Genomic DNA, 23159 nt, shown 5'->3' on the forward strand with positions numbered 1-23159 from the left:
TTCTCTTCTTATTTCGTAAATGTGACAATAGGCAGGGAAAAGAAGATAATAATGTAAAGGCAGGCTTATTTCTGGAACTACCATTATAAGGAGCCATTTGTTTCTTCCCAGCTAGGACAGTACTTGTGTAATTGGGAGAAAAAAATGTCATAATGTGGCTAACTGGCTCCTGCTACTGAAGTCTGTGCCAGAATTGTCAGGGTGGTGCTGCTTGTGGGGTGGTGTTTCTACTTTCTCGTGCATTGAACCAGCATGACTCTTAACATAAATAAAATCCAGGGAACAAGGTCCGTTCCCATAGCCATGGTTTACCCAAACCTCCTGCTGAAGGCAGTGACCTCTTGATACAGGCAGAGATAGTAGGATGGTGGGGTGTGAAACCCTGGATTTGTCAAGGACATGTTTATACTTGGAAATAGGCCGGGGATGAAGATGAGTTCCTTCCCTATTCCGCTTTATCCACTTATAAGAGGTGGATAAATCTGAGTGTTTCCTGAACCGCAGCATGCCAGTTCAAACAGACCAACAAACAAAAAAGGTGATTTGTTCCAAGATGGCAATTATCTGTATTTGTCTGAGTTGGTCCATGCCTTGTGGGACCTGTAGTTCAGGGCTGGTAACTCCCACAGTCTGGTCTCTTCCCTGGTCAAACATCAGTCTCAATCTGTTTTGTGCAGAGTTTCCTTGACCAACAGTTCTCCTGACAGCTACTGGTTCCTACAGAAAGCTGTTTTCCAGCAAGGAAATAATTCCCTTAATTTTTTTGGCCAATGCTATTTTCAGGATGGCAGGGACAGCACAACAAATCAGCTAGGGGAAACACTGAGCCAGAAAATGAGTGTTTAAATTATGGCAGTGACTATTTTTTTTCATGTATAGCTTTCCCTATTCACAGCTTAGGTGTGAACTAATGATTAATCACAGATACAAAAGAATCTTTGTGCTTTGCCGGCATCTTTCCCAAAGGATACTCTCAAAGCAGTCTGTACAGAATGAGTTCCCTCATAATTAACCCACATATTTTGCAGACGAGATGCAAATGCAACACTCAAGACCATGCAGAATTCTGTGACAAGGATAAAATCCAGGTTTCCTGAATGTCAGATTTGTCTGATGGTTCTTTTTTTTGCTGACTTCAGCAAAAGAGAATAAGTTCCAAGGTAGAGCACAGAAAGAGGGAATAAATTCTAAGACACAGCTTCCATCTCTTTATGCTCCTCAGATGCTCTCCAGGCTTTGGGGTGGAACCATTCTGTGACTGAACTTGCAGAGCTGCAAAAGCCTGGGGCTAACCAAGGCTAATTTTAAACCACCCCTCCTTATCTCTGTCATTGGTAGAGTGATTTCTAGAAGGAGCTATTTTTGTTTGATAGAGGGAGCCAATACAGCTCTGTTGTCAGCAACCAGTTTGGCCAGAATCAATCAATCACTGTAATTACCTGCCTCAGGACTTCTTTTTGACTGGCTTTGCCTTGCTGGCTTAGGAGATGCATTACCTCAGCACAGCTTAATAACATGCCTGCTGTTGATTTATGCTGCTCGAGGCTAGACAATTCCTGCCTGACAGCAGCTCCTAAGCCCTGCCTGCAGAACCTGTATGGCAGCCAAGCCACACATTTGCACAAGGGAAGCAAGCAGACACGTGTAGAAAGTGATAGCACAAAACCTGCTGCTGGTCCCGCTTAGACTGGTGTCCAGGGGACACAGTTTTCTTCTCTTGCTCCTGCTATGGGAAGGGAGAAGACTTGCATACAGCAAGATCTTGCAGCAAAACCCTTCAACATCCTTATAGCTACCAAAATCCACAGCTTGCTGACCAGCTGGTTCTGCTGATGGAAGGATGCAGAGTGGCTCGTTTAAGCCTTTGAAGCAGGTGTCGCAAGTCTGAGAAAAGATATTACTCATTTTGGAATTCAAACTGACAAGATGCCCAGCTTTTCTTAATATTAAGGATGGTTTTTACTGATCCCTAGAGGAGAAGGATTCGGAGGGTAGACTGTTCCTTCATACAAAGAAGATAAGTGCTAAAGTGCTTCCCTTTAATTAGGCTTTTCTTTCATAAAGGCATTAGCAGAGAGTTGTAGCTGTAAAAAAGCAGCTTAGCAAGATCAGGATGATACAGAATGTAGTAGTTTTACTTCAGTCACCTCCTTCACTAGTAACTTGTCTCTTGCATGCCTTGGTTTCAATCCCAATGGGCTCCTTTCTGTGTAGAACTGAGCAATTCCAAGGAGCAAGAGACATGTGTACCTCTGGTCAAACTAGGATGCTGCCATGAGGCTTGCCAGCCACAAATACAACACAGTGAATAGTGAGACTAAGGACTCTTGGGCTAAATAAATTTAAGTCAGCACTAAAGCAAGAAGCAAACATTGGCTAGGGCTAAGCAGGTTGGCATTTACTTTGATTGAGGATGAAATGCTTTATAAATATGCGTGTTTAGTTATTTTACAGTGAGCAGCAAAGCTGGCCTTTCATGGGCTGCAAGGAATTAAATGAAAACAAATCACAACTGACAAATAGATAACTCGCTAAAGGTGACTTAAATTCAGAAAAATTCATAATCAAGGTTGCTGGAAAAATTTCTAAGCAGAAACTTGAAGAAAACAGGTGCTTCACAGCTTCTGATTTTTGTATCTCAACAAAAACTTTTTACTTAGACTAAAACAAACATTTCAGTCTCTTAGTGTTTAAAGGGTTCTAACACAGTCCTAGCAGCCAACAAGTTTATGCAGAATGTCTTGTTATTTTCACTGGAGCTGGAGAGGGAAGGAGGGAGAAGACACCTCTAATCAGTGGGAAAATTCTTTCTGTATGGAGCAGAAACACACATTCATTATGCTTAGTAAACTATCCTACTAGTATTTAGGCAAGTCAGATACTAAAATGAAGGCACACAGTGCTCATTCCAAACTAATTCCTTGGGCTTTCCTACGGACCTTAGTGCAGATCTGCTGTATGGTGCATCTCCTGTGCTCAAGCTGGATGGCTGAGGTATCTCTGAACAGTGCTGTACAATTTTTCCTACAGCCATACCCTAAAATGAGATCTCTTCCGTGCTGCCCCATCAACAGACAGTAAATACCAGGTGCTCACTGCCTACCCTGCCTATCCACTGTGGGTAGGCAAAGAATATCCTGGAAAATATTTCAGTGTATGTAGTCTATATGGAAAGAAGAAAATGAGAGAAAATACATGGGAGTTATCAAGAAAACTCCCGTAATTGCTCCAACAAAGCTCCTATCTCTGTGCAGCATGTGCAATTTTCTTGTATTATCTTCCTGCACAGCCTATAAAGCATAACTATGGAAAAGCTGAGCAAGCAAACCTCTTCATAAATTGACTTGGAATGGTTTCACAGATCTTCCTCTCTTGCTCAGAAGGCAAAAGATAAATTTATTCTTATCAAGGAAAATGAAATTATAACAAGGAAATAAAAACATTAGACGATGTCTTCCAAAGGTCTGATATGAAAAAGGCTGACTTGTGGGTGATGTGGGGGAAAACCACACAACAGACAGCCTTGCCAATCTCAATTAGGTGAGAGTTTAAACCAGTAAACAACTTCCCGGAGAGCCATCATCTGCTCACATAAAATGGATATTAATGCTGTGCTTTAAGCTCTAAAGGTAAGGAGGATGCTGATATCTGGAGCTGTTGAACTGGGAATAGAAGGACTGAAAGAATTTCTTTTTGGCTTTCTAATACTTCCTTTGTTAATCCTTTTCAGACACCAGGGTACCTGGCAGGTATCCTGTGAAGGTAAAATGAGGGAGTGGCAGAAGATGAGGAGAATTTAAGAAGAACAGCAGCAATAAGCGAGGACCCCATAATGCAATAATGCAGTAATGGCTACATCATGGAGCTGCTGCAGTTCTCACTTTTAAACAAAAAAAAAAAGATAAATATCAAGTGCACTTTTAAAAGGTTTAGGATTAGCATTAAAACATCCCTCATGATCATCATCCTCTTGTTTCCTCACTCTTACAAGTATGGCCCTTGTCACATCAATCATTGATTCCTGTTTGTAGGACTACTCCAGCAAGACAGTATATAATTTTTAATTAAACAAAAATTACTTGGGCAAATTATGTAACTGCTCTTTAATAACTGGGAGAGCTCATCTTGCTGCAGCAGCTCTTTGAAACATATAATGTGAGAGTGCCACAGGCCAAATATGCTTCAGCCTGGGAGGAACCAGAATCACACACTTCTCTCAGGACATGTGAGCTGCTCTGGAGCTATGAAGTAAAAGCAAATGCACACACCTTGTTAGCCACAGCTGGACCATCAATACACCTCTGCATGGAGGGTGGCACCTGGTAAATATCTTGTCCCACCAGACCATGACCAGTGGGTATCTGGTAAATTCCCTGATTCTGGTGGGAAGGCGGCACTTGGTAGACAGGGTCCCGCGCCGAGGCATGCGAGCTTGGCACTTGGTAGATCTTTTGGTGGTTGAAGGGTTGATTCATCAATCCTGAGCTGGGCATATCCTGGCCAGGAGGACTGTCCTGTACCACGGGACCTATGAGGAGTTTCACACGGTTGCCGGGGACGATGCCTTGCCGGCCGTGTAAGGAGCAGAGCCACCATCCTTCCAGCCCCTCGGTGTTCTGTTCTATCACCGTCAGGATGTCTCCCTTGCGGAAGGCCAACTCTTCTGCACACTCGGGGACGTTGTCGTACAGGGCTCTTGCCATAAGATTCTGTGGAGAAACAAAAGCAAGAATAGCAAGTCAACAAACAAGCCAGAAGTTTTCTGTATCTTCAAGCCCATTCTAAGTGATAGGAAAGAAGAACTGAATTTGAAAAAGAAGTGGGCAGGAAATCAGAAGAACATGGAAAATCATACAGCACAGGATTCCCTGTCCCAAGTTGGGAAAATTAAGAGGCTTATGCATTACCAACACTTCTAGTGAGAAATTTTTCAGAAATAGTGGGTCAGATAGAAGCTCTTTATATGGCCTAGTCACCTGAATAGACAGAAAGTTAGGAGAGTTCTGCTCCTGGCACTGAGGTGCTCTTCCTGTGAATGAGGGGCTTATACAGTCATCTCTTGCCATTGATTTCCCTACAAACATGCTCTGTGTACTGCTACAGCCAGTTAGCAGCCATTAAAAATAAACCTGAACAAGACTCAGAAGGAGTGAGTAATCCAGAGTAGTTTTTCCCAAACAGTTTTACATTTCTGGGGTCCCAAAAGACTTTCCACAGAGGTGCAGATCCCATTAGTGTAAAGACAGTGGCCTGGCTTTTTTTAGCTGACACCTGCAGTTGCCTTAGAAGTGATGGATCTCTGGACCACCTAGTAAGAAAAACTATCTAAAGTACGAGCTGACAAAACGTCACAGGTTTTGAGCTATGATGCCCGTCTTTGCATGTAGCTTTGTGCCTTCTCACTCTATGCAAACTTCTTCAGGGGCAAAGCATAGCACAGCAGGAGCTTAACAGATAAAACCCTTCCTCCCCTGCTGCCTCAAAACCACCACCACAAAAAAAAATCCTCCAAAACAACTTCAAAGAACATGGTTCTTCTGAGGTCCACCTTCTGTAGAAAGATCTTCAAGATAAAAATATAATTCTGAAAAATAAGGTGCCCAGTGACCCCAAGTGGGGTCATGCCCATGCCATGAGGAAAGCACTGCCCATCTCAAAGAATGTAAGAATGTAGGTATCAACCAGCACCATAAAGAGCCTCTGTGTGTGACTTAAGAGGAGTCTTAGGGTAGCCAATGAGTGTCTTTGACTTGTGTCAACATAGTTTAAGCACTCTTAGATACATTTTGCTTGATTATGTCAAGTGGAGCAGTACCATTAACACAATGAACTTCACACAACTCTACCCCCAAGCATTTGCCCAGTGTTTCAGACAGGCTTTGCAGCTTGCCCTGACTTCCATCCTGCTGGGGTTCTATTCCCAGCAGTACTTCTGCTATGAAGTTTTAAGCCATCTTGGAGTTGATTTAAGATTATTGGCTGTGATGTGTTACTAGCAAGTACCACCTCCTCTTGCAGATTGAACTACCTCCCTTTCCTCTTTCTTTGCAGGCCTCTATGGCACATCCAGTTCTGAGTAACCGGCCAAGGTATTCAATGGAAAGTAGGCAGGCTGTCTGCACTAACATTCTTGGACCTCTCAAAAAGGCCATGAAGATTTAATTTCTTGACTCTGGTGATATTCCCAGACATACTGGAAACAATTGCTCCATGACTGCCTGATTTTCAGTGAAGCCGGTCAGCAGAGATGGTTATAATCTGATTGTAAGCACTTGAAAAAATATACAGAGCCCTGGGTCTGAAGTGTTCAAGCTGAAATATTTGGATGCAGTAGATGCAGTATACAAACTGAAATGGTGCTAATCCACCAAAAAGGATATGCAGCTGCCTTAAAGATTTATCTTTCCTATGTCAAAGGAATAAGCGTCAAGTACAGTTTAGTGTTTCTATCTGTCATATTTATCCTCCTCCTTGGATATATCAGAACATTTTTTTATCATCCCTCACTTGTCATATCTTTCCCTGTTGACACACTGATGTTTTCCCATCATTCCTGTGCTTCCTTGAGACCGAGACTTTAGTTTGACCTTGCTCAGTGTAGCAGGTTGTGTGCAGGGCTGACTGGTGGATGGAAGGGGGTTAAGTTCAGATATCACATAAAAGGTAAGGGAACTTGCATTTCCCAAGACATGCAATGTTGAAATGGGGTGCACTAGATCAGTTTCCTCTTTTCTGAATGGGAGATCAGCTTTCAAATGTATGAGAAACACTGGCTTTACCTTTCATCAGCATCATTAGTGAGGTTGGTATAAATTAAGCTTTGGCTTGGAAAAGCAGGATTGCCATTTTGACCTCCCATGTAAACAGCAGTACTGGGGCCCACCATTCCCTCTGATGTACGCCTACTCAGCTCATCAGTCAACAACACTAAGGTATCTGAATACAGATAAAGCAGGGCACAATTTTTGTCTATGCCTTGGCAGGAGTGTAAAACTATTATTTAAGCATGGTCAAAAACAGTGGTCTCTTCTTGAGCACTACCTCTATGCTCTTGCTGTGTCAACCAGGCTGCTTAGCAGAGTCTGAAGCTCAGAAAACAAAAGCCCCTGCCTAATCTGAATATTCAAGTCAGTCTCTTATCTTTCCACATCTCTTTCTAGCATGTCTTTCACAGGGGAAATCTACTAATGGGACCAGAGTCTGTGCAACTTAAAGAATACTTTCACAGAGGAGGAAGATTACAGCTGGGTGGGGGAGGCACTAACCAAGCAGGATAAATCAATGATAAATGCATATTCTTCTCTACTTTGTTGTTTAAAGGTATTTGAAAAGCTTGATTAGCTTCTACAGCAAAGAAATTCTCAGAACAAAGCTGAAATGGTGGTAGAATTAGAGCAGATAAAAATTCCCATGTGAATTTTTTTTTTTCCTAGCTGCTCATTATCTCTGTCCCAGTGACCTTCTCACCACCTGGCATGCAGCATGTTAACAAATTCTGGATGTGCTTCAAGAACTTCTTTGCTGCAAACAGCTTCAGATTCTCATTGTTGGTGTTAACTCAGGCACCAGTATGTGAGTTATACTAATTGGTTGCCACTTGTTTCACAGCCATTTCCCCAAGGCCTTTTAAATAAGCCAGAGCCATGCCATTAGCACCAGTCACTGATGGAGCAGTGAAGAAGGAAAAATATTCCTCCAAATGAGCACTGGGACCAGAAAGACTAAGCCTGTTGCTTGGTGCCAGCAGCAAAGGCACTGCTCCTGCTAAGCAAACCTTCTGTGTTTTCTCTGACTTCATTCTTCCTTCACAGGATTGCTTAGTGTGAGCTTCAGAAACAGTCACAGTCACTTTTCACGAGTCAGCAGAATCAACCTTGAGAAAAATGCAATTGTGACCACAGAAAGAAAGCTTTTAGAAACCACAGAGGTACCTTTAACTTGCTGTGGTGATCAAGATGGTAGTCTCTTCCACACACAAAAGTACTGATCAAAGACGTCTTTCAACACCTGTGGGCCTTGTCTCCAAAGATTTGACAAATCTGAATAATTTTTTGATTCTGCGGGCATTGTAGCCCATATATCAATTCTCCTTCTCATTGGTCTCATCAGCTCAGAGAACAGGAACAGTTACATGAAATTAATTGGACTTGCTCTGAAGAGGCATGGATCTGTCCACTCAACTGTCTGAGAACCAGCACCAAGTAAGCGCTAAGATCTGATATGAGAAGACAAAAGCACAGCAGTGACCTTTTTGTGTCACTAAGGGCTAAAAAACCTTGGCCATTTCCTAGACAAATCAGCAACAGAGAAAGGGCAATGAGAAAATTGTCTTGGAACTTGTTTTCACAACTGATAAGTTGCACAGAAGTCCTTTTATATTCCCAATAAAAAGAAAAAAAAGGGAAGGCAACAGATGCAGAACTACAAATTCAAGTTCTGTAAAGGCAGGGGGGAAATTACCTGATGCTAGATAGGGAAAAGAATTTCTTTTGCTATAGAAATCGGCTGCATTTCATAAAATAAAGATACTGGCAACGACCACCTTCTTTTAATAAGACTAATACTGGAAGTGCCTGCTGCTCTCCTTTGGTTCAGTTAAATTAACTACGTGATAGGCGCAGTGGTGCACTCTTCACAAGGTGTCACACCTTGCTAGCAATACTGGGATCTCTGGAAGCTGAAGCCAGGGTCGGGCCCTCACAGTGTTAATGCTATGTACAAGCAAAACAAAAAAAACCCCACATTTGTTCTCAAGAAGCTTAAATTCCTCTTAACCTTGGGCTCATGAGTGCAGTAGAAAGCATCTTATGCAAAATCACTGATAACTGGAAGTTTTACAGTCTTCTGTTGAAAAAAGTGCTATCTCAGTTGTCAGCAGGTCAAAATGAAAGGGAGTCTGACCCTAAAGACTGCTGCCTGGGGATTTTAGCTGGAACATACTGCAGGAAAAGGCTCAGCAGACTCTGCTGATGCCATGTGTCAGAAATTGTCTAAAATAAATGGAACTGAAACAGATACTCTCAAGATTAAATGCAAATTACAGTGCCCAACTTTCTACATTGATTGAGACAAAAGTAAAGCTTTTGAGCTCTCTCTAGGTAAAGTGAACCTGGGATTTGAAACTTCTGTCTGAAATTTCCTTTAATGCCATTTGAAGTCCATTAGATAAAAGCTGGAAAGGTGCAATTTGTATTCTCTGCATGCCTTAGAGTTTTCTTTCTTTTGCACCTGGGATGCATGACCCAGTAAGCTAAAGATGCTGTTCTGAAAACTGTCAGCTGTTCTACTTGCAGAACCCAAACTAAATAAATAAGACTCTGTAAGCTATTTTTCTTCTCAAATCTTGAAGGAACTACAGGCCAAATTCAGCTGTATAAAGGAGGTCTATTACAGAACTGTCAAAGGTGTCTATCCTCTCCTTAGCCTATTGCAATTGATGGCTGACACATCTGCAGCTGGATGAAGACACATGAAAATACTTTGAAGATCACAATCTGTTTTGGCTGCCCTTCTCTGCAGTGAGGAGAACTGACAGAATTCTGTAATTCATAGTCTGGAGGATGAAGAGAGTGTTTGTTGATGAGGCTAAGTGGCAGAAGAGGGAAGAGGCAAGAGTTAAAGAGAGTAGTGGAAACATCTCCCACTTCTGTTAGAGTAAACACATCCAGTGACGTGAGTAACGAGAGTGTGTGAGGTGCCCACAGCCATGGAAGCAAACGCAGGAGTAATGAATTACATGCTACGAGATTAAACACAATGCTCTCTTTAAGGGCCGAGCGCGGCGGTGCCAAGCTCCCAGCACAGGGCTGCCGACTTGACTCCTCTCAGCCAGCTCCACAATGAATGAACACTTGAGGAAAAGGGTCAACCAACCATAAGCTCAAAGGATTTCTGCTGCATGCCTCAGAAGTGCAAGAGGAGGATACTGATCCCTGCACTGTGCTTGGCTGCTGAGGCGTATTGTTTTGTCCAGCTTTGTCTTGTTTTATAATATTGCTTCCTGTGTGTAGAGTTTATGTGCAAACAGGACTGGGAAAATTGCTCTGCTCTTCACTGAAAGAGGGTGGGACCCTTTTTTTCTATTATTGGGCAAACTGTTTCTTAAAATGAGAAACAGCTTCTCTCCTATGTTTAGCTTGGGAGTAGGAAGGGAGGAACAAAGGAAGGAAAGGTGGGGGCAATGTCTGTGAACAAACCAGTAGCTTAATTTTGGTTGGATCACTTTTAATTATCCATCTCATAATATTTTCAATACAGATTCCCATTTTTTAGAGTTCTTAAAAATGAATGACTGCTAGTCCAAAGTAAGCTTAAGCATTTACATACCCTTGTAGGGCTGCATTAGGCCCAACAGTAATGATCTGCCTGTGAGATAAAAGGATCGTTCTGAAAACCCTGTAAAAATTTGAGTTTTATTCTGAAATACACGGCTTGCCTACAAGCAGGACTGGTAGAAGAGAGGAAAATTTTAGCTCTACTTCTGTGCCTTCTGACAGAAGGGTTTCAGTGCAAGAGTCATTGGACAGTTTAACTTCGGTTCTTTTCAGCTCCCGTCTCCTTTTCTACTTCTCACTGTCCCAGCCCCTGAAATAAAGCATTCATTGTGCTGTGTTGGCAAGGAAAGCAGCTCTTGAGGCACAGCAGGTAACAGGTCTATCTATAACAAGCAACCTACCACAAAGGCTACTTAATAGAAGTTGACAGAGGTCACTGAATAAGACATTCAGCTTTGAAAAATGTCTTTTGCTGGTCTGCTCAAACCTGGAAGAAGGCAGTGTGAACAGCAAAGGCAGCACCTGATACGCACAAAGCTGCACTGGCATGCTCCTGGGCAGGTCCCTGTGGGCAGTGACATGGGGAATGGACTGCGAAATGGCACCACTTGGCCATAACAGCTCCCATCCACTGCAGACCTGAAACAACTCACTGCCAGCAACAAGTTGTGTGCAGGCTTTTCCTCTTTATCTGAAGATGAAGTCTACAGCTACACAGAGGAGGCAGGAAGTGCTACCACAGAATGTATAAAAGAGCCTCTGCAGTAGCAGAGTGTCACAGCTACGGCAGGGGAGGAAAGGCCCCGAGCACTCAGCCTGTGCCTGGCTCCGCAACTCTGAGCTCCCTTGGCTCTCAGCTAGTGACAAAATAAGGAGCCCAGCTGCAAATGCTCACCATGGTAATGCTTCAGTTCACTCCTCAGGCAAAGCCCATTGTTCTACTTTTCAGGCACTCTCTTGCTTTCTAACACCAAAACCCACAAGTTTTTGGTTTAGCAAAGATACTTCTCTGGTCAAGCATTGCTCACCCAAACAATTCCAAGTCCTGCTGGATGGAAATGAAGGCAGTTTTCCATGCACAAATTTGGAAGACTGGCTTCACAGCTAATGAGAGAGCTGTGAGCCAACAGACTCAGAAGAGCCCTAAGGAGGACAGGTCTTCATCCACTCTAAGTATCCTTACTCTCTGGTCCTGTGCATCTCTGGAACACAGGCTGTTAGTCATGCTAAAGTAGACCAAGCTGCCTGGAGGCTGAGATGTGGAAAACCTTCTTTCTGCAGGGCAGAGAGGCAAGTGCCTTACTTCAGTATTCCACCAAGTTGTCCCAGCCTCTCTGTCTGCCTGAGAGGCCTGATTTTCAGAGTTTGCCCTGGCTGGGACTGTTTTTTTGGTAGTGAGACAAGTTACACAGAAAGTTAGGGAGGAAAAATGGGAAGATCCCTTCCTTACAGGACCCCACTTGGGTAAGCCAAAGGAGGCAGTATGACTGTCATGCCCTGGAATATTCACTGCCAGTTTTTGCAGACAATGCTCCATCAAGCAGGGTAGGCAAGCAGCGAACAGACCAAGTAGGGCTCAGGCACTTCGCAATCTGCCAAAGATACTGATATGGTCCATTGGTTCACCTGAGACTGGGATTCAAATGTGGCATAAACATGTGAGAGACTGATAGTGCTGTGGTCTGAGAACCTTTTTTGTTGCACCACAACTGCTTAATTTTAAGTAAATAGGACATATTTGTGTAGCTGTTTTTTTTTTTTTTTTTTTTTTTTTTTTTTTTTGTAGGTAGTTGGCAAAGTAGTTTGCAAAACTGAGGCACAGCAGTGAACCTGCAGCTTGGGAGGGAATCAGATGCATGTCTATGAAAGAAAGAATTAGGAGGCTAGAAAAGCGGGTGTGGGGGGCAAGTAAAGGAGGAAAAATGTGAAAATTAAGGTTAGAACACAGATCCTAACTGGTGCTCTGGCCTATGTGAATAAAATACTTCACTATCCCACACTGAGTGCATCAGCTTATTGCCATGCCTGATGTTTCCCAATGGAAAAGTGAGTTGAAAAGAAAGATTTCTGTCTCCGTATCTATTGAGAGCAACCAAATGATAACTGTACATTGCAAGAAGGAAAAAAAAACCCACACTGTCTCTGTTTGCTCAGATGATATTCTTTTGTCTGTCGACTGAATTTTGGTTTATTGAATTGCCCAGTTGTACTTCAGTTAGAGGGGGTGAGAGGCATGACAAAGGTAATCACAGAAAGATAATATCCTAGACGTTAAATAAGGTGTTTCTGATGCTGCTGTCATCAGGTATTCCTCTTATTCCTCTGCCCCCCTGAGCTCCTGGGGTTTTACAGGAGCGCCAAAATAGCATTCTCTTTGCTCTTTCTGGGAATACAAACCACATCCCCTGACTTACCTTCAAGATCTATAAATATTTTGGGAAATTCCACCACACCTAACTCACTAAACTTTCTGTATATGTTTCACCCTCGTAACCGGTTTCCTTTCCCCCCACCCAAGGAAGGGTGTGATCTCGTTCCATGACTTTAAAAGGTCTTTTCAAATCCGTCAGAGGGCTGTGTGCCTTCTGTGACATCAGCAGGGAGAGGAAAAAAGAAAAAAAAAAAATCAAGCATGCAAACAATACCCTTAGAGTAAATATGATCTCACTGTGATTAAACCACAGTACATCAGAATCAAAAAGCAGATGTAAAACTTAACCTCTTTCCCTCAGGCAAGCAATTAAAAACTTAATGAAAGGAGATCGGATGTTAAATGCTAAAGAATTGAAGAAGCAGAGCAGAAGGGGGGGAGAAAAAAAAGTAGGGAAAGAAAGAATCCCAAAACGTGTGTTTTGAGTTCTCAGTTTCCATTTTCTGGCATTTGTGAGCAGTCTTCTCCCAGACAAAGTTTCCTTAAAAAAAAAAAACCCAGCCCAAACCCTCTTTCCAAAATTAACTATTCCTTCTGTGGCTCTGGGGAAACAATTACAACTTGATTGTCAAGAAACCATATAGCTATGTAGACACAGGATCTCAGTATTGCCACCAACTTACTTGTTTGATGGCTTCAGCTTTGAAAAGTATGATTTTAATTTTTTTTTTTTTTGCTTAAAGTCTAGAACCTAGATGAACTAGGACACGCTCTTCTTCACCCAAGTCTCTCAAAAAATTTCATTAGAAGGGAAAGCCATCCTACTCTGTCAATTTAGTATCACCATCTGGGATACTCATAGCAGCTACAATTTGGGATGCCCCGAGAGTCCAGCTAACTAAAGAAAAACAAGCTCAGGAACGCCTTTTTCCAGGTTCCTTCCAGCCCTCAGCATGCTGGTGGGACAGGTAGCACCTTGCCTGTGGATCAGAATTCCAGGGGAGCCAAGCCTAGCTGGCAGCTGATGTTTGCCAGGTCCAGTCAGAGCCATCTTCACTCTACAGGACAGTGGCCAAATGTCAACAAACCTCCCAGAACAGCTCGATTTTGGCAAGTTGGCTTTTTCTGGGTAAGTGTACCCCTGGAGAAAAAGGATGGTGAAGGTGTAGGTGAGTTTTAAGCAGCTCTGGTTACTCTGCTCAATCTCAGGCTGAAGCACAACTTCAGCTTCATCGTGTAAGATCTTGATCATGTTCCTGGGGTGCAAATAAAATAAAGCTGTATAAAAAGAGAGACAGAAAACAAAAGAAGATATCTGCTTGTACATACGCCCTTCTATAGCAGTAAAAGTTGGATTATTACCCTAAGCATTTTAACTGGATGTAAAGTCTGCAGGACAAGGGCATTCATGACGCTACCTACTGCTAGCTGTATCTTAAACAGAGTGCACACTTAACCCTTTGGATCAGAAACTTCTTTAGAAAGAGAATTATTGATTTTTTTAATGGTCTGTATCTTCCTCTGTCTACAGCTAAGCAGGTCATTCAGTGGAGGAACTGAGATTTACTCCTAGGCTCCTTCAGCATTTTCTAAGATTTGTTGTTACCAAATGGTTTATGGTATTGCTATTGCTAAAATTTTCAACATTGCTGTCAATGATGAGGCCTGCTTAAGAAAGGGCTTGTGATGTGCTGATGTGCGTTCCTGTAGAGTATACGAATTCTTATTACTCTTCCTTTTCCAGCCAGGCTGATCCACTCTGACTGTGAAGAAAATGTTTTCAAAATCAACATAAAAATATAAAGGCGAGAACTGGCCTCATCCCTATAGACAAAAAAAAATATACAATTTCTGTCATGCTATGCACTTGTGTTTCTAGGAGTGTGAACTATAGCTTTAGCAGCCCTGTTTCATGTCAAACACAAACTATGTCCAAATCTGCTGTGGAAAAATGAGCTCCTTAAAATTAAGAGAGTTTCCACTACTGTAATGTCTAGACCAAAAGGCAAAAGAAAACGGGCACTTGCCAAGAGCAGGCTGTGATAATCAGGCAATAATATGCAGAGGCTGCACTCTGAGCTGCTATAAAGTGACCCAGCTTCACTGATGCTGAGAGCTGCAGCTATTTACAGGCAGAAGTACCTCTACATGCAGCCTTACTTTGCAATAGCCTGACTTAATAAACATTGCTCAATACTTGCCATAAATACTATTTTCATAGTACATAGATGAGTGTCTGATCAAGCTGAAGGCTTGGCATAAAGCACCTTTCAGGGGCCAGACTACTGCTCTAACAGAAGATGTCCACTGCTTTTACAGATGCTCAGAGAGCATCTATTATGTAAAGAAGCCTCTTCAAAAGCAACTTACGCATTTGTGATTACAAATGTCACTGAAAGTGGTTTCCTACAGAGGCACGTGGACTTTAATGTCCTGAGAAGTTCAGCTACTTGTCTCCATAAAGTGCGGCCAGAAATGGGAACAGTGAAAGATAAGGGTCCTCCACGAGTGTTGTAGCCAAGGCAGAGACTGTGCATACTCCTCTTAAGCACCCATGTTGCTTTAAAAATGGAATTAAACTCTGGACCTTGGAAGACAGGTGAGTTCCTAATTGCTGCTGGTATGAATGGGATTTAGATACTTAAATGCTGCAATAAGTTAGTCCAAATAAAATAAGCAAGGCAAAAGTGACTCCACATTGGCCCTTAAGTGACCTAAGCACATCTATTGTATGCAGAAGGCACTCCCATGCTTTAACACCTTTGATAACAGCAATATTACAAACAGGAAGCTCTGTGCTCCTGGTTTTCTACTTTTCTGTATGCACTAGATGCACTTGGCCTTGCTGTAAGTATTCTGGTACTTATAATGGAGCACAGGCAATACAAATTTCTCCTCAGACACACAGGAGTTCAGTGTTCAGTGATCAGATTTCAGTGCAAATACAGTCTTCTAACCCCACTTGTAAATAGGCTTGAGATGGTAAGATTCCAAAGGTGAGTTTGTCTGCAGTCTTAGGAACTGTGCTCCAACACTTTAACAAGTTCCCAATAACACTTCATGAGACTTCTCTGACATTTAGCCTATATTCTGCAAAACAGCAGAGTTCTGCAGCCTAAGACAGTAAGTAACCTCTGAAATGTGCTTTCATTTTTTCTTTGCATAAGATGTTTCCATAAAGTCCTACTATTAGGCAGTTTTCCTGCTCTCTGATCTGATAGGTCCCCCTCAGAGGTATTTTGATAGTATGGCACTATTTGAAATCAGCAGAGTTAAGATACCACTAGGCCAAGTAATAGTCTAATATGCAACCTGCAACCTCTAGCAGGACCTTAAAAGCAAGAGTAAAACCCCCCTAGACAAGTATCTAATGTCTCTTGCTCTATCTAGAATCAAACTGAATTAGAACTATCAAAACAATAAGGAAGGATGTTCATTTGTTAGTTCTGCTTCCCCATCAAACACTAGGAACTACTGGACAGAGACAGATTAGGCTACCAACTTCTGATTCAATAGATTCACAGCTACATTACTCAGGAGCAGCTGTTAGCATAAAAAGATAGAAGTTTAGAAATCAGACAAAAACCCTGCATGCTATTGTCTGTAATGCTTCGTGATGGCTCTTCTTCTTCCTCTGAAATAAGCCCTCTAACATCCCTAAGCCTCAGCAGCTCCATCTGTAAAACAAAATAAGAAGCATTCTGCTGTCCAACCAAGACTTTGGTTGGGCAGGCAGACACAATTGTGGGAGTTTCTCAACTACCCTGGGGTACTGGGGCACTCACCTCTATTAAATATACAAATATAAATCTACAGAGGGGGTGTGGGAGGGGAAGGAGGGCACACAGAGGGCCAGAACCTGAAAATGACAGTGGCCCGCCAAGCTTTGTGAAGGGGACAGTTCTGGCTACATCTCACTGGAGCTGCTCCTGACTTAGGCCTGACCCTGCTAGACCTCAGCCACCTCACCCCATACATGCACAGGTGAGAGAAAAATCATGAAACTTCCATTCTAAACTCATGACAGTAAGAGAGACGGCACAAACTTGGACAGGTTTTCCTCTGGTTGGTTTGTTCCTCTCCTACTACATTTTACAAGGCTTTACAGTTCCTATTGACTTCTGAGTTTGATTGCCACCCTGTGATTACCCTGTGATACTGAAAAAAAAAGTGAAACGAAGAGGAGTGAGGAATAAATAAAACAGAGAGGATTTGGTTAATAAAGTACAGACAGTTCTTTTCCTTTAACACGGTCCAACACTCAAAGTCTTTCATTGCCAGGGTTACAAGCAGCTTTTCACAAGCACTTCTGGTTGGGAATATTGTATTTCTTCCCAGGGACACTATTTTGTTTGTCTTGGCATGCAGACATTGTAATCAAGTCTATATATTACAGGACTGTGCCTTAGCACAAATGGCAGGCATTTCGAACCCTATTTAGGTTTCTTCCTTGCCCAACAAATTATCTAAAAATAGATAATCAAGACCTCATACTTTACATCTACGTCATTCCTTTTGGCTTAAATGAGGTAAGGAATGCAGGGCTTTTTTCCTCTCTTCTTTCACTGTTTGGAATTTTTAGTAAACAGACAAGCCCCCTTTTTCTTCCTTTTCTTCCTTCCTTCCCTCTCTTATTTTGTCTTGCATGTGAACAGCCACCAAGCTACAAAAGCCTTGTTATGATAATGTCTTCCCCCTTTTGCTTCTGTTGCACTTTTATTGCCTGAGATAAGAGCCTTGGAATTGGTGGTCAGATATACCCTGACCACCATATACCCTCTCCCATCCATATCCTTCCCTCATCACAGTAACCCACTGGTATTTCTGTTTGCTACAAAGTACACGGTAGCTGTAACTGCTCCATCCTTGCAGTCATAGCCTGTGTTTGGTTTCAAAAAAGGCTGATCCTACCTCTTAGGTTACAGAATACTGGAATGGAGTCCTGTGAGAACTTGATGGGGTGTAGCTTTGTTGTACATAGGGATTTAGCTCAAAAGCAAGTTACTGTCATCAAAGAACTGAGGCGTTGTCTTCATGCAACTGCACTCCTACAGGAATTTCTGAAAGTTTTCTACAGTTTCTGAAACTAGCTTTTAGACAAGCAGGACTAAGACCAACACAAGCATTTCTTATGCTTAACCTTTCCCATCTTTCCATAGCTCAGTTAAAATAACTTCTGTGTTCTCAGGCATTTAAGTACTACATGAATGGGAGAACAGGACTTGACCTGGGGTTAAATTTCTCTTTGCTTTAAATAGTCACAGAATCACTGAATTTCACACAGTGTGCAAAAGCTAGACAGTGGTGTAGAGAAATATGTAACGTAAATTCTGAACTTGCTTAAATCCACAGGGATTTTCCCTTTCAGAGAATTCAGACTTGATAGAAGTATGCAATGGACAATAAAAGCAGCTTAGATGAAGGAAGAGAGGAAGGAACAAGTTTTGAAGATGTCTGAATAAAAAGCTATAGATTGTGTAGCAGAAAGGATTTCTAGACCAGAAATGACCTTGGGTTTAGTCACACTGAAAGCAAAGTCATGAGTGATGGAGAGATGTATTCAGGGTCTCACCCATGAATCAGTTCCTGTTCTGTCCTACTGTTAAAACTCTGAATTAAACTATAATGAGCATTTCACTTATTTCTTCAAATGAGGCCTTATGGACTGTCACAATGAAAGTAAGGAATGACATGCCCCAGTACAACACTGGTAGCAGTTAAACAGAGACAAATCTACACCTGGATGCTAAGCCTCCTCTGAAGTGATATGTCCCCAGGCAGCCCATTAGCATTCTCTGTTCCTTTATTTCATGTGTACAATAAAAAAAAAAAAAAAAAAAAAAAATTAAAAAAACCTGTTTTCCTATAGGAAGATAAAAGAGAGAAAATACAGAAAGAAAAAAGACTGAATGTGCAGGTGTTTTCTTTGTGTGTTACTTTAGGGATAAGAAATAGATCTAAGAATGTTTGTCCCAGTTAAACAGTGTAACTGCTTCACATTTCCCAGGGAAAGTAACAACCATAATCCAGCAAAAAGGTTTTTGAGGCCAAACCCCTCAATCTTCTTTTTATTTATTTATTTGGAATGGCTTGTTCTTTTCTCCATCTATCCTTCTCTGTCTAGAATTACGTAATCACAAACCAAATCCACAATGCTCATTCCCACAATACAGGGCAAAGGAAACATTACAGAACAGGGAAGACTTCCCCCTTTTGAGCCACCTTATCTGTCCCTATTCTTGCAGTGCCACTGGCCTACATACAGAAATCAGGAAGCTGTATAACTTTGCAGGACCATTACTTTGCTACTGGGATACAAGGGTTGCCTGGCCCTGGGCAGCCTGAAAGCAGACTGTGAGCTTTGGACTAACAGCAACACTGTTCTTCTACTCCCGAGTGCCTGATGTTTTCAGTTCAGAGTAACAGCTTCTCTGGGCAGGTGTAAAGTCTACCTGGACTGATCAGAGGTGGAGTAGATAGAAGAGATGAGATGAATTTTATCTCAGACTTGAAATCAGTCAGTTGTTTGAGACACAATTTAAAAAAGAAAGCCATGAGCTCCACATCAAAATTGTGAAAGCCATGGATTACCTTTGTCAACCCAGATCTAACACAATTTCTTTTCCCCTTGTCCTTCCATGAGATGGTGAAACTGGCAGTTGCTTTGGAAACTTAACTCTGACCTTTCCCAAAGTTTGGCTTGAGCGACCCTGAAAACTTGGCCTGAGCTCAGAGTCGTACAGAAGAGCACAAAAACCTGTGCACATTCACCTGGGTATCACTCGTACTTCTCACACACACTGCTACTCCATCAGCACTCTTTCACACCACGCTGCCTAAGTTTAGTACCGAGATGGACTTCACTTCCAAAGCAACTTAGTCTCCAAGTAAGTATATAGCGTGTGACATTTCCAAAATCACCTTTTTATTGACGCTGAAGTTATTTTTGGCTGGGCAAGGAAAGTTTTTCCTTCCCTCCCCCTTTTTTTCCAATCGCACAAGATTACGGTATGTCTGTACAGTAATCTAATGCCCCGTGGGCAATTCTGTACCTTGCCCAGACGTTTTTGAGTAATATTAGGATGAAAGGCTCCACATTGCTGTCTTTTGAAAAAAATTAAAAACCAAAAAAAACCAACCAACCACCATGCCTTCCGGTAAAAGGTCGCTAAAAGCGATTATTTAATAAGCGGGGATGATAGGAATTAATACGGGGCATAGGCTACCCATTTAAAAAAAAATGTTAGGGTTTTTTTTCCCCTCGTTTGTGATCCATCAAACAGACCGCACCGTGGTAAGGAAACATCCACAAGCGCCTGGAAGGAGGTGAATGAGCTCCGGGGGAGGATCGGGGGTACCTGTCCCAAACGCGCCTGGCCATCATGCACCGCCCCGCCACCTTTCCCGCGATCCCGAGCTCACCCCGTTATTCAAGGCCGGCACCAGCGGGAAAAGCGAGAGGAGCTCCTTCTCCCCGCACAGCCAACACCGACACAGCACCCGGGGGTCCCCGCAGCCCGTCCCCTTCGCTGCCCCCTCGTTTCCCACTCCCCGCCGACACCTTCCCTGGGGCTCCGCGCCTGGAGACAGCGCAGCGGAGGGCAGAAGGGAGACCTGGCCGCCCCGTGGGCACACGGCTCGCCTTGAGGAGGTGCGGAGGGGAGCCCCGAGCCGTGCGGGGGGCTGCGGTGCGGGCTGCGCGCCCCGCCGCGCTCACCTTGTACTTCATGGCTGCGGCTCCGCGCCCCGCCACATCCCCGCGCGCTCTGCGCGCCCCGCCGCGCGCCGCCGCGCCAGCCCTACGCGCTCATTTGCATAGAACCGCCCCCATCCCCACGGCGAACGGCCCGGCCCCGCCCCCGTCCCCCCCGCCCCCGCGCTCTGACCGCGGTGGCGCCGCCGGGGGCGGTGCGGAGGGGGGCGGCGGTGGCGGCGCGGGTTCGGGGCCGGGTGCGGCGCCTTCCGCCACTTCCCTCCGCCGATGGCCGGGGAGAGAGAGCCCCGCACAGAGCGAGGGCTGGCGGCCCTGCTCCCCGGAACCCCGCCCGTGCCTTTTCGAAGTTGCTCGCCTTTACTTTTCCCCGGCGGAAAAGGACCTGGGGGCACAGGTCGACAGGCTGAACAGGAGCCAGCGTGTGCCCAGGAGGGTATCCTGGCCTGGATCAGCACTAGTGTGGCCAGCAGGACCAGGGCAGTTATCCTTTGTATTGGGCACTGGGGAAGCCGCACCGCAAGTTCTGTGTCCACTGCTGGGCCTCTCACTGAAAGAACTTCAGGTGCTGGAGCAGGTCCAGAGAAGGGCAATGGAGCTGGTGATGGGTCTGGTGCAAGTCCTGTGAACGGAGACTAAGGAACTTGGGGGTATTTAGCCTGGAGAAAAAGAGGCTGGTGGGGGACCTGATCACTCTCTGTAACCACCTGACATGAGGTGAGTCTCTCCTCCCAGGCAGCCAGCAACAGGACAAGAGAACATAGCCTCAAGATGTACAGGTTGAACACGAGGAAGAATTTCTTCATTCAAAGGGTGTGTAACCCATTTGAATCCGCTGCCCAGGGAGGTGGTTGAGTCACCAACCCTGCAAGTGTTCAAAAAGCAGCTGGACATGGCACTCAGTGCCATGGCCTAGTTGACATGGTGGTGTTTGGTCAAGGGTTGGACTTGATGACCTCAGAGACCTTTTCCAGCCTAACTGATGCTGTGACTCTGTGAACCTTTTCCGTCCATCCCTCCCACAGGCATTTTTCTTACATGCAGCTCTTGGAGGTGCTGAACACTGCTTTGTTCGTGTCTTCGCAATTATTTTTATTCTCACTTGTCTTCAGAAAATATCTTTTTTATCTACTGCTGCTCAAATCAATCTGCCAAGTGGTCGCTTTGCCTGGTTGCTATTTTAACGCTGATTAGACACCAGAGGCCAAGAATGCTTTAATGGCCTGGAGATGTCCATTATAAATAGTGACCATTGTAAATAAGGATTATTTGGAAGAGAGTAATAATTAACTCTGGTATCTTGGAAGCAAGAAAGAGTGAGGAAAATAGATGTGTGGTGATCCTCCATGCTTTTAAAGTTAGATCTCTTAATCAGGCATGATTAATATGGTACACACAATAGGAGGGATCTTTGTATAGGGGACTTACTCTAGCTTGTTTAGAGGAACAGGAAATAAATTCTCTCCTTTTTGCCCAAGCTGAATCTTACCCAACATTTTTAGGTCACAGATGGACTCAAGGCTATTTCTGGTGGCCTAGGGAAAAATAGCAAATAATAATCTTGTACTACCAGATTACAAACATAACTACATTCCATAGTACAATGTTATCCTTAAATTCTCATGTGACTAATCCTCTAGAGAGGGATCCTGTTGCTAAAATGGTTTCTTGACTGATAAAGAAAGTCATACTTTTATCTGCAATCTCCTCTGTTCTCCAATTCCAGCGTAAAATATGTGGCTGTACTCTACAAATTTACTAAATGAATGCAAAAATGCTTTTTTCTTTCCTGTGATGTCTTCTTGACTGCACATGCCGTAATAGCTCATGGGTGTGTGTCCCTGTCAGTGCAAAATAAGTCTTGGAAATTAGTGAAAAGAGTAAGCTCCTCCTTTCTGCAGTGCAGAAGAGCCACAGTGGCTGGGCTGTAGCTTTGCTGCCCCAGCCTCTTGTAGGGGTTTTTCTCTGGGCCTTTCTTTCCATTTTTGTTGTTGCTGTTGATTCTTCTGATTTCTCAAGAAGAAACGGGAAACAGATGACATTTTATATGCACTAGGTTTAGGGCAGGGTTTTTTTAAGTGCAGCATCAATATAAATGTGGGTAGTTTCAAGAGAATAAAACTCACTTGTATGCTGTGTCCTTAGACACTTTAATTAAGAAAGGAATTCTTCCAGTGATTATGTATAACCAGCTTACTATTAAGAGAGGGCAAATCTCTCTGGATCATTTCTTAATTTAAGAGTTAAGAATCAAAGAAACACTGGTTTTTTTTTTTTTTTGCATGTTTTTGTTCTTCATACTCCAAGTAGAAAATTAGATACAGAAGATGCAATGGTTGAGGTGTTAGCATGGTATTGGACTAGCATCCAAATCCCCTTCCCTGAATAAACTCTGTATAATCTCTTCCCATGGCACCATTACCATGAAGATAAATGCATTAAGGATTGTAAAACCACATCAGCAAGAAGCAAATAAGTATTGGGGACAAAAATAAGTAACATCATATTTCTGACTTCACCTATATTTAAACTCTGAGAGCATCTGGTTTGCAGTCATCCCACCAACAGTGGTACTTTTCTTGTAATTGGTGTTTTCTCAGAATGCTTTACAATCACATTATGAAACTTAAGCACATTTGAGAAGCTGTGCCTTCTGCTATTATTTTAGCTTGCATTGCTTTTAATGTATGTGAAAAGTCCCTGACTGATTTTAATATGAGGTAACAGAATGTGTTAATATGAAATTCTAGTTGGAGTGTTCCTGTGTGTGTATTGTTTTGCCTTTATCGCTCTCCATAACTCT

The 23159-nt window shown here is 43.2% G+C and overlaps 1 protein-coding gene across 2 annotated transcripts in view; it reads right to left on the minus strand.

Annotated features, from left to right (window-relative positions):
• NEDD9 (neural precursor cell expressed, developmentally down-regulated 9) overlaps positions 1–23159 on the minus strand; it is a 100946-nt gene that overhangs the window by 16247 nt on the left and 61540 nt on the right. The window contains exons 1-2 of one of the 2 annotated variants that reach the window (XM_012571761.5): positions 20363–20471; positions 4269–4709 (exon numbers count right to left, since the gene is read on the minus strand). In XM_012571761.5, the coding sequence (XP_012427215.3) occupies positions 4269–4709; positions 20363–20374 (453 nt within the window). In that variant the 5' untranslated portion in view covers positions 20375–20471. Of the gene's footprint in view, positions 1–4268; positions 4710–20362; positions 20472–23159 lie in introns of those variants that run through there. The other variant, XM_030265485.4, reaches the window with a different exon arrangement.

This window comes from Taeniopygia guttata, chromosome 2, assembly GCF_048771995.1.
Source record: "Taeniopygia guttata chromosome 2, bTaeGut7.mat, whole genome shotgun sequence".
Classification (NCBI taxonomy): Eukaryota; Metazoa; Chordata; class Aves; order Passeriformes; family Estrildidae; genus Taeniopygia; species Taeniopygia guttata.